Source organism: Monoraphidium neglectum (genome assembly GCF_000611645.1).
Source record: "Monoraphidium neglectum strain SAG 48.87 unplaced genomic scaffold scaffold00033, whole genome shotgun sequence".
Classification (NCBI taxonomy): Eukaryota; Viridiplantae; Chlorophyta; class Chlorophyceae; order Sphaeropleales; family Selenastraceae; genus Monoraphidium; species Monoraphidium neglectum.
The window spans coordinates 1-11,921 of record NW_014013595.1 but is presented as its reverse complement, the minus strand read 5'-3'; the positions used below and the strand labels follow the sequence as shown (position 1 = coordinate 11,921).

Genomic DNA, 11,921 nt, shown 5'->3' with positions numbered 1-11,921 from the left:
GGGGGGGGGGGGGGGGGGGGGGGGGTGGCGATCGTGGCGGGCACCTGAGGGTTGAGGCCGGATTGTGCGTGGCTATGGGGCGTTCCAGGCCCCTCGGGCCTGATAATGAGCAACTGGGGCGGCATACTTGACGCGGGCACGCTGCCAGCATCCTACAAAGGCTCACCTTGAAACCAGGCGCCGCCATGCATGCCTCTACGCTGACACGCCGCGATCAGATCTTCGACGATGGCGCGGGCAGCTGCGTTGAGATTGTGAAGGAGGGCTTCCCTGACGCTGTGGTGTGGAACCCTTGGGTCGAGAAATCAAAAGCCATGGGGGACTTTGGCGACGATGAGTACCAGGTGGGTTTGTGGGGCTGCCGGGCTTCTCTCTTGCCTCCATTGTGGCTGGTGCACAGCCCTGCTACTAAGGACCAAGGTCTACATCCTTTCCAGCTACCGACAACAGTCCGCCAAGGTCACCGCTCACTGCGACCTCCACTGCCTCGCCTGCAGGTGATGCTTTGCATAGAGCCTGCGGTGGCGGGCAGCGGCGCAGTAACGCTGCAGCCTGGCAAGACCTGGAACGGGACACAGACACTCACACTTTCAAACGTTTAGGCTGCAGTTGTAAACCACTTGTCACGCGCAGCAGTGGGCTTGAATGTGATTTCTATTCGCAGCGCAAGTGAACGTGGGCTTTGCCTTGTTGGAGGAGGGGGACACGACTCTGCTTACTTGGCATGACCGGAGACAGGCACACCATACCAGCTCCTGCGGTGTTCTGTGCAAGCCAGGCACCAGGCACCATCACAGCATCAGGGACATTTCAGCAAATGGTTTGGCTTCGGTCACAGTCGCTATATTCGCACAGGAGCGGGGGGCTGAAGGAGCTCAAAGTCCCAGGCAACAAGCCCATGCAGGGTTGTCCTTGGTGCTTCGCCTTGCCCGGCCCCGGCACGCTGGCAGTCCAGCCGGCAGTCAGCCCAAGTTGGGAGTCCGCCCAAGCTGGCATTCAGCCCAAGCTGGCAGTCAGCCCAAGCTGGCAGGCAAGATTTCACGGCAGTCATGTGGCAGAAAAAAATGTGTATCATCAGGGGCAGTCGACAAGAAAGACAATCACCCTCCGGTGTTGTGCAGTGCAACAGTCTGCGAAATTGTACGGTATGACCAGGCTGCTCGCGTTACATCATAAGACCGTATGTTGATTGATAGTTATGATGAATAACATCGTGACGTCAACATTTACAGGTATTTGATCTTCGCATGCACCCTTCAGGATCTTCGCATGCAGGGCGCCAGCAGCGGGGACGACGAGGAGGAGGACCAGCAGCCTTTACAGTTCAAGATTGTGCTGCTGGGAGCGGACGCAGTCGGCAAGACAGCCATCTCCTCAGCTGCAGCGGGTTGCGCAGCGAGTCAAACGTGCGCAATTGATGCGCTCCTGGCGCTTGGAGCATTCCCATTTATATCATGCCTGGCGCGCGATGCGTTGTGCAGACCGAAAACATGCGTTTGCCTACTTCTTTGCAGGTACCGGCGGACCGTTGGTGTAGACTTTTATGGCGCTCGTGTGACGCTCCCGGGCGAGCCACGCGGCGCCGCACTGCAGCTGTGGGATGTGGGCAGCGGCGTGGGCAGCCTCCAGGTGGCGGCCGCCTACATCCATGGCTGCGACGCCGTCCTGATGGTCCACGACTTGACGCGGCAGCAGGTGGCGGGGTGCGTCAAGGGGCGGGCACGTTCAACGGGCACGTTCGTCGACAGTGTGAGGCACACTGCTGGTTGTCACAGGACCAAGGTGTTGTCGGTGCGTTGTGCACGCAGTGCGGCAGATGCGACCTTTACACCACCGGTGCCACAGGCACTGCATGCACCTATCTTTTCAGGCACTTGGCCCTCCACCACCGTCTCAATCACAGACTCTGGCTCTGGTGGGGGAGTGGCTGCAGGCCTTACAACTGCTTTATGGAGACAACCCATTGCCTTACCTGGCCCTGGTCGGCACAAAGTCAGACCTGTTATGCCCTGGGCCGCCCCTGCCAGACGACATAAGCGGTGACAGATGCAACAGCCAGGGCAGTGACGTGATGCACGCCAGCGGCAGCAGCAGCTCTTTGTTGACTGGTGGTCACACAGGGGAAGCAGCGCCGGAGGAGCACGATGCGGCGTGCTTGGTCGCCGCTGTGGCAGCACGAGCAACATCGGCAGCGACAACGGGAGGAGCAGCAGCAGCAGCAGCAGCAGCAGCAGCAGCAGCAGCAGCAGCAGCAGCAGCAGCAGCAGCAGCAGCAGCAGCAGCAGCAGCAGCAGCAGCAGCAGCAACAGCAGCAACAGCAGCAGCACCTGCTCCTGCTGCTGCTGCAGCCAGTCAACGGTGTACGAGACAGCTTAGTGGCAATAAGACACAGCATATAGCATTTGCGGCTGCACGTGACATGTACAGGTGCGCAGTGGCAAACTGTGTTTGGCCGCAATGCGAGTACTCAACACCAACATGCTAACAGCAACTTGCAGCGAGGCCCTCATACGTACGCCCTTGCCCCACATTTCCCTTGTGCACAGTTTTATAGTGACGGCCAACGACACAGGGGAAGTTATGTCTCTGGTCACGCGGGTGGCGGCAGATCTCGCCGGGGTGCCCCTCCCAACAGGGGAACCAGGAATGGGCGGCGGGCCGTTGAGTACGTCACAGGAGCCACCAATAGGTGGAAAGCCCCCACCTAATGGCTGCTGGCCATTTGCGTGCATGGGCTGCTGTTTTCGGAGCAATCGTGGCAGGGTGGCTTCGGCGGGTTATGCCAAGTAAACATCTTCCCACATTGATTTGCCACATTGGGTCGGGGCATCACGGTCAAGTAATTGAGAGGGGGTTGTACAGCAACAAAGGTTTGTAAATTCAAGTAAAGCTACGACGCTGGCAGGATTTGAAGGGTGAAGTAGAGAAGTACTGGAACGTCACAGCCCGGCTGAGCTGTTACCACCATCCAGCAGACCAGCACAGTCCATGCGTTGGTCACCTGCACATGCAGGGAGCTGCGCGTGGGCGCTTGAGCACTAATACAATTCATTGCATAGAGGGGTGTCGGCGGTCCGGGTGCGGGCAGGGATACCTTACACACTCCATGCATACCGCTGCTTGCTGCCGTGCACAATCCTCTTATGTGCGGTGTTCTCCTGTGACCTGGTGACAACCGAGCCCTCTACGGCCACCCTTGGGTGACCAAGTGCTCGTCAATGCTCGCATACTCATAGGTGTGTTGTTGTATTGAACGTCTGCATACCGTCTTTACCATCAAGAAAGTAGGAATCGCTGCAAGAGATCACCATTGTTGCCTGCTTGCCAGGCCCCGCAAGCAAAACATCGTGTCCACGGCCTTAGGAACGCCGTTGTACCGCCTGTCACGCAACCACCCCCATGTCCGCCGTTGTTGCGGCCGGGGCCGAGACCCAGCTGCTGGATGTGCCTCCCGTGGACGGTCCTTTGCGCTCTGGCGCCGTGATTGAAGCTCTTGAGCAGCTGTACGCGGCTTACAAGGTGCTTCTCCATGCCAGCGGTGGCGTTGGCACTGATGCACACACGTCGATGCAGGTGTGTTGCTGCGCCCTGCCGCTGTGCCATCCTGAGGCCAATCGCCAGCGTGTGCCGCTCTCTGCAGGTTGAGCACTGGGCTTGTTTGGAGGAGCTGCAGACACTGCATGCCGATTTCAAGGGAGCAGGCAGGAGCGCACTGACAGAGGCCTCCGGCGCGCCTGAGCTGGCAGCCGCGGCGCCCGCAGCGCCGGGTCTGACAGCAGCGACGTTTCGCGAGTTGCTGCATGCACTCAATCTGGTGCAGCCTCGCCGCGGGCAGCAGCATGCAGAGCAGGCAGATGTGCAGAAGGACAAGATAATAGATGTAGCAGAGGCGATGGAGGTCGATGAGGTGCAGCAGCCAGGTGAGGCGCCCCGGGCTTTGCAGCTTGCCGGAGGGGGGGGGGTCATGCTTATTCGCGTTATTTGTATGAGGGCATGCCAGGTGAAGTTTGGACAATCTCTGCCTTATTTCATATGCCGGCTCTTGCCCGGGGAGCCCCTTCTATTGGCTGCCAATGGTTTTGTCGCTTCATGCTCTTACTGCTGTGCAGGCCCTGCGCAAGGGGCTACCCAGGAGCAGCAGGGCAAGCAGGGGCGGGCCAAAAACCTCCAACCGAGCACACAGCAGCAGCAGCAGCAGCAGCAGCAGCCACCTGACCAGCAGCTGACCGCAAGCCGGCGGTACGGCGACGATGTTTGCGGCCATGGCAGCGATGCCGAGCCTCCCTCCTTCTCAGATGCCGAGGACGCGGTGCTAGGTGTAGGCGAGGCTGGCCGTGCAGCGGCAGCATGGTCAGCGCAGCGGCGAGAGACAGCAGCTGCAAGCCGAAGCGGCGCTGAGGACGCAGCCGAGGACACAGCGGGGGGTGCAGGCAGTGGCACGGGCGGTGGCGCGGGCGGTGGCGCGGGCGGTGGCGCGGGCGGTAGCGCAGCCAGTGGTGCAGCCGGTGGCGAGCAGGTGCGGGTGCGGCGGGAGCGCTTCCGCAGCAATGCCGGGGACATCGCGGCACTAGAGCGCATCGCGTCGGCCTCCACGGCGCTTCTGATGGACTCTCAAGGTAAGCGCAGAGCTTGGTGATGGGGCTTCTGTGCACGATAAAGCTGTTGTTTGGGGTGAAATTGCTGCTGTCGGTTTACAATGAAGCTGCTGTGCATTGTCGATGTTTGACGCAAGCGCTCCAGAGGGCGCAAATGCTACCAGAATGCAGGGCCAGGGGGTCAGTAGCGCCATCTCACCCACCCAGCCACCTGCCAACCATCTTGTTTGCAAACCTTCACACAGGCGCGCTCGCATGCATGTGCAGCCGCGACGGGCGGTACCTGCTGCGCCGCACCGCGGTGAGCCTCGGGCGCTCCACCGACAGCAAGGGCGACGTGGACGTGGACCTCGCGAAAGAGCGCCCGGCGTGCAAGGTGTCGCGGCTGCAGGCGCAGCTGACGCTGGGGCGGGACGGCGTGTGGGTGCTGCAGAACGTGGGACGGCGCAGTTTGTCGGTCAACGGCGCACCGGTGGGTCGCGTGGAAGTTGATTGGGCTGCCCGCATTGGTGTGCGTGCGCGCACATTCACGCATCTGTGTGAGCAGGTGTTGGAAACTTCTGTGCGTTCCGTTAACTGCCTGCTGTGGCGCTGTTGAGGGCTGACCTGCATTATTCAAATAGCAGCAGTACTGTACAGCCGAATTGATTCACGCCGCTCTTTTCGCTTCCCCCCACAGCTGGAGCGGGGGCAGTCGGCGCGACTGCCGCACCTGAGCCTGCTGGAGGTAGGGGGTGTGCAGCTGCTCTTCATGGTCAACCCCCTAGCAGTGCAGCGTGCGCTGGTGCGCTCGCAGCAGCTGGTCATGTAAGTTGTCCTCACAGCTGTGTGTGGGCACGTCCATAGCCGGAGAGCACTTTGACCAGGGAGCGCGTGCCATGTGGCCCATTTTTGACGCCTTGTAAAAAAGCTGTTGAAATGTGAAGTGGTCAGGATGTTACCACAGCACAGCACGGTTGCTCCTGCGTTGCATGGACAACTCTCAATTATAAACAAATGCTTTTGTGAATGTACAGGCCCAATTAGAGCACTGCTCAAATAGCAAAACAACTGCTGGTGCCCTCGAACAGCAAAGCACATCACCGGCCTGTTGTGAATGTGAATGGTACATGCATGTGATGAACTGGCATTTGATAAGCCAACCTCTCTTATCTGCTGGTGCGGGCGTCCCAGACCTGCTGCATGCTGTTGATCATAACCGGCCCCTCTCCCGCCTTGCGGCGCTGGGCCAGCTCCCTAACAATTGAGGGCGACACTCCATGCCGGCGCCTGCCGTGGCCCTGCCGACTGGCGCGCGCTGCGGCGCACCCGAGCTGCTGCTGCCTGCGCGGCGCTGAGTCTCCATCTGCACCCCATTGCAAATCATCCTGCTGCTGCATCTCTGTCAACGGGGCCGCCTGGTGCAGCTCGACCGCACACTGTCGGGTCCTTGGCACGTGGTGATTTGAGGGCAGGCCGTCCAGCCAGCCGGGCTCGCTGCCGGCTACTGAGCCCGGCCCTGTACTGACCGGTACCCACGATCGCGCCTCGACTAATGGCAGGGTCGGCGAGCTGCCATTTGGCCCGTGGCTCTCGCCTCGCGCCCAAATGCGTAGCGGGTGCGCCATGGTGATCGCACAGCTTGCCAGATGCGAGGCATCCCAAGCCAGTGACCGCAACAGATTGCGGGCGGGCGCCGTGGCGGCGATTGGGCCGGCGTCGAATGAGCCGCGCGGCGATGCCATTGTCACGTCCCAGGGCGAGGGCAAGGCCACGCCAACGCCGGGGCTGGAGTGAGCCCTGCGCTCTGGCGTTGCACCGAAAAGGCCGCTGCTTGCGCTGCCGCCGTCCATGCCGCCTGTCAGCGAGGGCCGTTCTACTTTGAAGTGGTAACCAGGGCTCTCCTCCGGCGGCCCCGAGGTGCCAAGGTCAGTGCAAGACTGCTGGAGGAGGCGGCCTGGCGTCACCGCAACAAGTGGCTGGGGTGCAGGGCCTGCACAGCTGCCTTGCCAACCAACGCCGCCGGCGCTGCCGCAACAGCGTCCCTCTGCAAACGGGCCCACGTCGACTGTGATATCACGGAGGCCGCGCCGGCCTGCCACTCCCTGCTTCTGCTCCTCTTCTCGCTGCCACTGGTGCTGCTGGTGCCACATGAAACAATGCTGCCTGCTGGAGCTCGCAGGGCTGAGAGGAGGCAGCCCAAACGGGGTGATGGCAGACACAACAGACAAGCGCTGGCGGCCGCCTCCACCCGCCGGCGCTGCAGGGGCCGCCGTCAAGCACCCACCAAACCCTGGCTCGCCACCTGAGGGCAGATGGCAGCCTGTAAGCGGCAGCTCGCTGGGCGTCGGCAGCTCCACGGTCAAAGCCAGAGTGCGGATGCGCGTGCTGGACCGTCGCTTGAGCGGCGGCTGCGCCGACGAGGGCGACGACGGCACGCGTTTGGCTGCGTTGCACCCGTTCTCATACTGTTCGCCGCCATCAGCGCGAGCCTCTCCACCTGTTGCGTACGCCGGCTGACCGTCCACCACCTGCATGCGTGCACTCTTAGGCACGCGGCACTGGGCCCAGAGCGGCCGACGCCAGTGGTGGCCAAAGGGTCAAGTCCGGCGCAGGACCCCTCCCTGCAGTAGCGAGGCCCGCAGGAAGTGGTTGGGCAGTGATGAATCCATGTTGCGAAGATCAAGTCTGCTGCGGGGTGACAGACGGCTGAGCTGCGAGTCCGGTCGACCACGAGATGGCCCCCTGATTAACTAGAAGCCGCCTTGGGGTGCGCACACTCATACCTGTATAATACAACTGATACCGAGCAACGTTGCTGTGCGAGGCACTGCTGGTGGGATCTACGACGTTGTTGCGGCCTGCGTGGTTTGCGTGCGTGACAGCGGGCCCTACAAAAGGCCAAGGGGGCGCGGTTGTTGTACGTAAAGATGATGCATTGATCCTGTTTCAGGGGTCCTGGCTCGTAAATGTTTCATGAACCAGTGCCAAAAGGTTGTCTGCGTCTTGGAAGCTGCGCAGGAGAGGACTGCCCGCCGCCTTTGCTTCCCCTCTCCTTGGAAGGCCTCACCCTGTCGGTGCTGGGCAGCGCCGTGTGAATGCCAGCAGTATCAGGGATGTTTGTGAGAAGGAGGTTGTTGCCACAAGTGTGCGGCGTGTCCCATACAATTGTGGTGCGAATGATTTGTGTTGTGGACACTGCTTCCGAGCCAACATCTCCACAGGTCTCTGCGCATTTCAGGTCATCAGGCCAATGCAACGTGCATGTTTGCTGTGGAGATTGCCGACCCTTGCAATGTAGGCCGTGGCAATGCCAGCAGGCTCCAATATGCTGCAGGATGCCAAATGATGCTCATCATCCAGAGAATGATTGGGCTCGCTACCCATACTTTTCAGTGCAATACAGCGAGCCGCTGAGCTGTGAATGTGGGTGTGTCCGACCGCTGTCAGCAGGCAGGTAGGGCACGGTTCAGTTGTGGGGCATCGCACAATCAGCACGTGACAAGCTCATCAGCCCAGGTTGTGTGCCCTGCTGTTGGCTGACAGCGTGGTGCGGATGCAGATTGATGCGACGGTTACGTTGTTACAGGCTCGTCCGCACATCGCTGGAATGTCATCACCACAGGGATGCTGGCCGGGTGCGTCCCAATGGCCGCACTGACCGTCTTGAACGACTCATTGATGCAATTGAGCTTGACAATCTCTTGCCCCTTGCGCACCATAACACCGCCGTCTGCATGATGGAGCGTGGTGCGTGGGTGTGTGAAAATGGGGGCAGGGGCTGGGAGCGGCGCAGAAGTGGGGTGCAATCAGCACGCACCGTATGCCAATCGGGCCAAAAAGCACTGCAGGCAGCGGACATCGGACTGAGGCACGAAGGCAACATCTCACAGTCCTCAGTTCGGGTGTACGTGACGCCAGTGGTTGATATGAGCTGGTCGCCCTGTAAAATGAATGTGAGCGGTGCGCCTTGAGAGGACATCAGCAGAAAACGAACAGAGGTGGCGCGACTAATGCGCGTGCGCTCAACCAGCCCCACAACATCCACCCATCCACGCGTTCAACCCTTCACACCCATGCGCACGCACCACTGACATCAGCCCCGTCCTGGCTGCATTGCCATCTGGCGTGATGGATGCCTGCGCAATGACAGCACCAATATCATTTGCCACAGGCGGCAACGGTATTGGGGTTTCTAGCAGCAAAAAGCAAATGCAGCCAGCCAAGCAGCCATACAGCCGCAGAGTTCCCACTGCCGTCAGTGCAACGCCCACTCCCTGGCACAGGTGCCATCTAAAAGCTTGGAAATACACCAAACCTCCTCAACCCACCACAAAGATGCCGCCAGTACTGTTCTTCTGCTCCAGCACAATCCCAAGCGGCCGCCGCAGCTCCACTGTGTAGCGCGAGCAGCCTGGCGGGGGCCCCTGAGGGTTGGTGCAGCACAATTTGTATGCCTAGCTGTCGACTGGTTTGTATTTTAACAGAAGTAAATTGTGAATATCAAAAAAAATGCGTGCCAGTGAGAAATCACGCCCAGCAGGGTCTTCGAAGGGTGCTGCTTGTGGTTGATCCTGGCCCTGATGATTAGGCTACACCGGGCTGGAGCCAGTGCAAACAATGCCTTGAGCCATTCCTGCTATTAACTGCCCTGTAGAGGTGCAACTGGTAGCACTATTTTCGAAAATCGCCGAGCTCAGTTTCCTGCATGCGTGCATGATTTTGCGCTGCCGGCACTCACCGCATCTGCTTGCGCTGCGCAGAAGACACGGCCCGCTGCCCGCCTTTGCAACGGCACTCTGACGCCGCGACTGTGAAAGGATTTGACCTGCATAGTTGGCCTATGCATGGCCTGCATCGTCAGGCCAACTTAGCACAACACTGCAAGCAGTGAGATCCGCGTGCCCCCCTGTCCGTGACTCCTAATAAAAGTCAGACGGTAAGAGCGGCTGATGTTGCGAAGGGAGCGAAATACCACGGGCTAATGAAAAACCTTTCTTGGCTTTTTGTCTGTTTCGGCTGGTGATCTTCGACTCGTGTAAGACACGCTCCCGCTCAAAAGCGCGTTGATGCGCGTTGGATTCAGCTGCAGCTCTACTCAGGCGGCTTGCAGTATGGTATGAGCTGACGAGTTGCTGACGGTTCTAATGGTGCACGGGCCAGACCCCTTGTTGCGGTCAATAACAAGTCAAAGAAATGGCACGCCGCAAAACACATTGGCAGGAGGTCTGTTCCACGATTGCCGCATGTAACATAATATTGCAGTGCTCCTGCTCAGTATCCACGTCAGGCCCTGATGAGTCGGGAGCCTCAGTACTGGCGGTCGATATTGTTCCGCACAGCCATGTGGCTACAGGCATGCACGGCACCATCATGGGGACACAGCCGTTGCGTTTGCACGCACATGCAAACGCAATGTTTGTGCTGCATCGCGTCAGTGTGCCCACAGGACGCGTCGGGAGGGAACAGCGTTGCGGCCTCACCCCATAGCCAATTCTGACCACGAACGCCAGATTGCCCGCATGACATGGCGACAACATTCGTGAGGCCTGCAAATGCGCCCATTGCAAACCTGCTCGGAACGCAGAGGGGCAGGACACGGTGTACAGCTGCGGTGCGGCATTTGAATGGCGGGACAGCAAACGGCCAATTCGTGCTGTGTGCGAGTTCGACACAATTTCACACGTTTGTGGCACAGTGATCCTGAGATGTGACTGGCGAGAAGGCAAGGTGAAATAGCAGTGATGCAATTGCTTGCCAGACGGCGACTGCGCAGGTGAGGTTGCAGCTGCGTCCCGGTCCCGCTGCGCCAACTGCGGCGCCCAACCCAGCACCCGACTGTGTCTGAGACAGCCCCCGTACCCTAGCACATTGTCTTAGAGTCGGGTCGTTTTGTCCCACATTTTCATTTGCAACACAGTCCGCTATCCCGCGGACTCGAGTCCCGACAGAAAGATCACACGTCGCTAGCCATGCAGACGCTGGCCTCCAGCCGTGGAACTGTGGCCCTGGATTCCAGGGCTGCACGTAGGAGCGCCGCTCGCCGTGCAGAGCAGCTGCGTTCCAGCATCCTGGGTGTCCCTCGCCGGGCCGGGGCTTTCTCCAAGTGCAACGCACAGAAGATCGTGAGTGGCACGCAATCTGGTAGTTCAGGATCGTCACGGGCTATGCCGGGGCCGGATCGCTGAGTGGGAGGTAGTGGAGCTTGGAGGGCCGGTCAGGCCCCCATCCTGGCTCACACGGCCTGTTGGCGTGTCGGATGGGTATTTGGTGCCTTACCAGAGTGAATGCGCTCGCACTGCCGTGCTCCGGTCCTCCACATGGCGCGTGCGCCATTTGTGGTTGATGCTGCATGGTCCACGTCATCACGGGCTGCTCATGCAGGCGAAAGCTCGCCCCTCCTGAGTATTCACAATAAGCCCCTTGATCGTTTCCCCTTGGCAGAGCCATGACCTGGCCCAGGAGGTGGTTGCCAAGGTGCCCGCAGCCGCGCTTGCCGGGCTCTGTGCCGCGCTGATGGCAGCCACGCCCGACGCTGCGCGCGCTGCGGACTTCGTGGCGCCCCCGGAGGGCTCCACTACTGTCGTGGCGGAGCAGTCCGGCCCGCAGAGCCTGACGTTTGGCAGCGGTACTGCCGGCCAGCAGGCACCCGCCCTGCGCGATGACGCCGCCAGCGGCCTGCCCGAGGGCAACCAGTGGCGCTACTCTGAGTTCATCAACGCCGTTCAGGGTGGCAAGGTGGAGCGCGTGCGCTTCAGCAAGGACGGCAGCATGCTGCAGGTGCGGAATGGCTTGTTTGGTTGCCGGTCAAAGGGTGCCGCTTGGCTGGGCGTGTGGCAACACTCGGGTGTTTGATGTTGCTGACGCGGTCGCCATGTGACATCTGCAAGCGGCGCCCTTGCGGACTGTCTGGGCGGGCTGATTCTGCTGGACGTCTGCATGTCTTTTGTTGATCTCATCTTGTCTGTCACAAAATCGAGATCATGACAGGCAGGTGAAGCAAGGCCCAGTCATACTCGCAGCGATGGTCATGCAGGGGACACCAGCACACCTGCCGGCCTCCTGCTTGCAAAACTGTCATCCCGCACGCCCAGCCCGCGTCCAGCACCCCAAGACCCACCCCCGTGTATCCCGCCTCACTCCTCACATCCTCACAGCTGACTGCCATTGACGGCCGCCGCGCCACCGTGGTGCTGCCCAATGACCCGGACCTGGTGGACATCCTGGCCAGGAACGGCGTGGACATCAGCGTGTCCGAGGGCGAGCAGCAGGTGGGCCGAGGCGGGTGTGCTTATCGCCACGGCTGCGGCTGCCCCACAGCTGGGGCAGTGATGGGTTGTACTCAAG

At 60.4% G+C, this 11,921-nt stretch overlaps 3 protein-coding genes across 3 annotated transcripts in view; all 3 read left to right on the top strand.

The window, feature by feature from the left end:
• MNEG_0416 (aldose 1-epimerase) overlaps positions 1–602 on the top strand; it is a gene marked incomplete at both ends in the record, with an annotated part of 2,300 nt that extends 1,698 nt beyond the window's left edge. The window contains 2 exons of the mRNA XM_014051092.1: positions 219–344; positions 498–602. Of these exons, the coding sequence (XP_013906546.1) occupies positions 219–344; positions 498–602 (231 nt within the window). The remainder of the gene's footprint in view (positions 1–218; positions 345–497) is intronic.
• Positions 603–3,892: 3,290 nt separating this feature from the next.
• Positions 3,893–5,406, top strand: MNEG_0415 (Microspherule protein 1; the record flags this gene model as incomplete). The annotated part of the gene is made up of 4 exons (XM_014051091.1): positions 3,893–3,920; positions 4,110–4,616; positions 4,841–5,067; positions 5,275–5,406. The coding sequence occupies 4 exons, from the start codon at positions 3,893–3,895 to the stop codon at positions 5,404–5,406; spliced, it is 894 nt and encodes a 297-aa protein (XP_013906545.1).
• A 5,684-nt stretch (positions 5,407–11,090) lies between these two features.
• MNEG_0414 (cell division protease FtsH) lies at positions 11,091–11,906 on the top strand (the record flags this gene model as incomplete). The annotated part of the gene is made up of 3 exons (XM_014051090.1): positions 11,091–11,354; positions 11,732–11,845; positions 11,895–11,906. The coding sequence occupies 3 exons, from the start codon at positions 11,091–11,093 to the stop codon at positions 11,904–11,906; spliced, it is 390 nt and encodes a 129-aa protein (XP_013906544.1).
• Between the last annotated feature and the right edge of the window lie 15 nt (positions 11,907–11,921).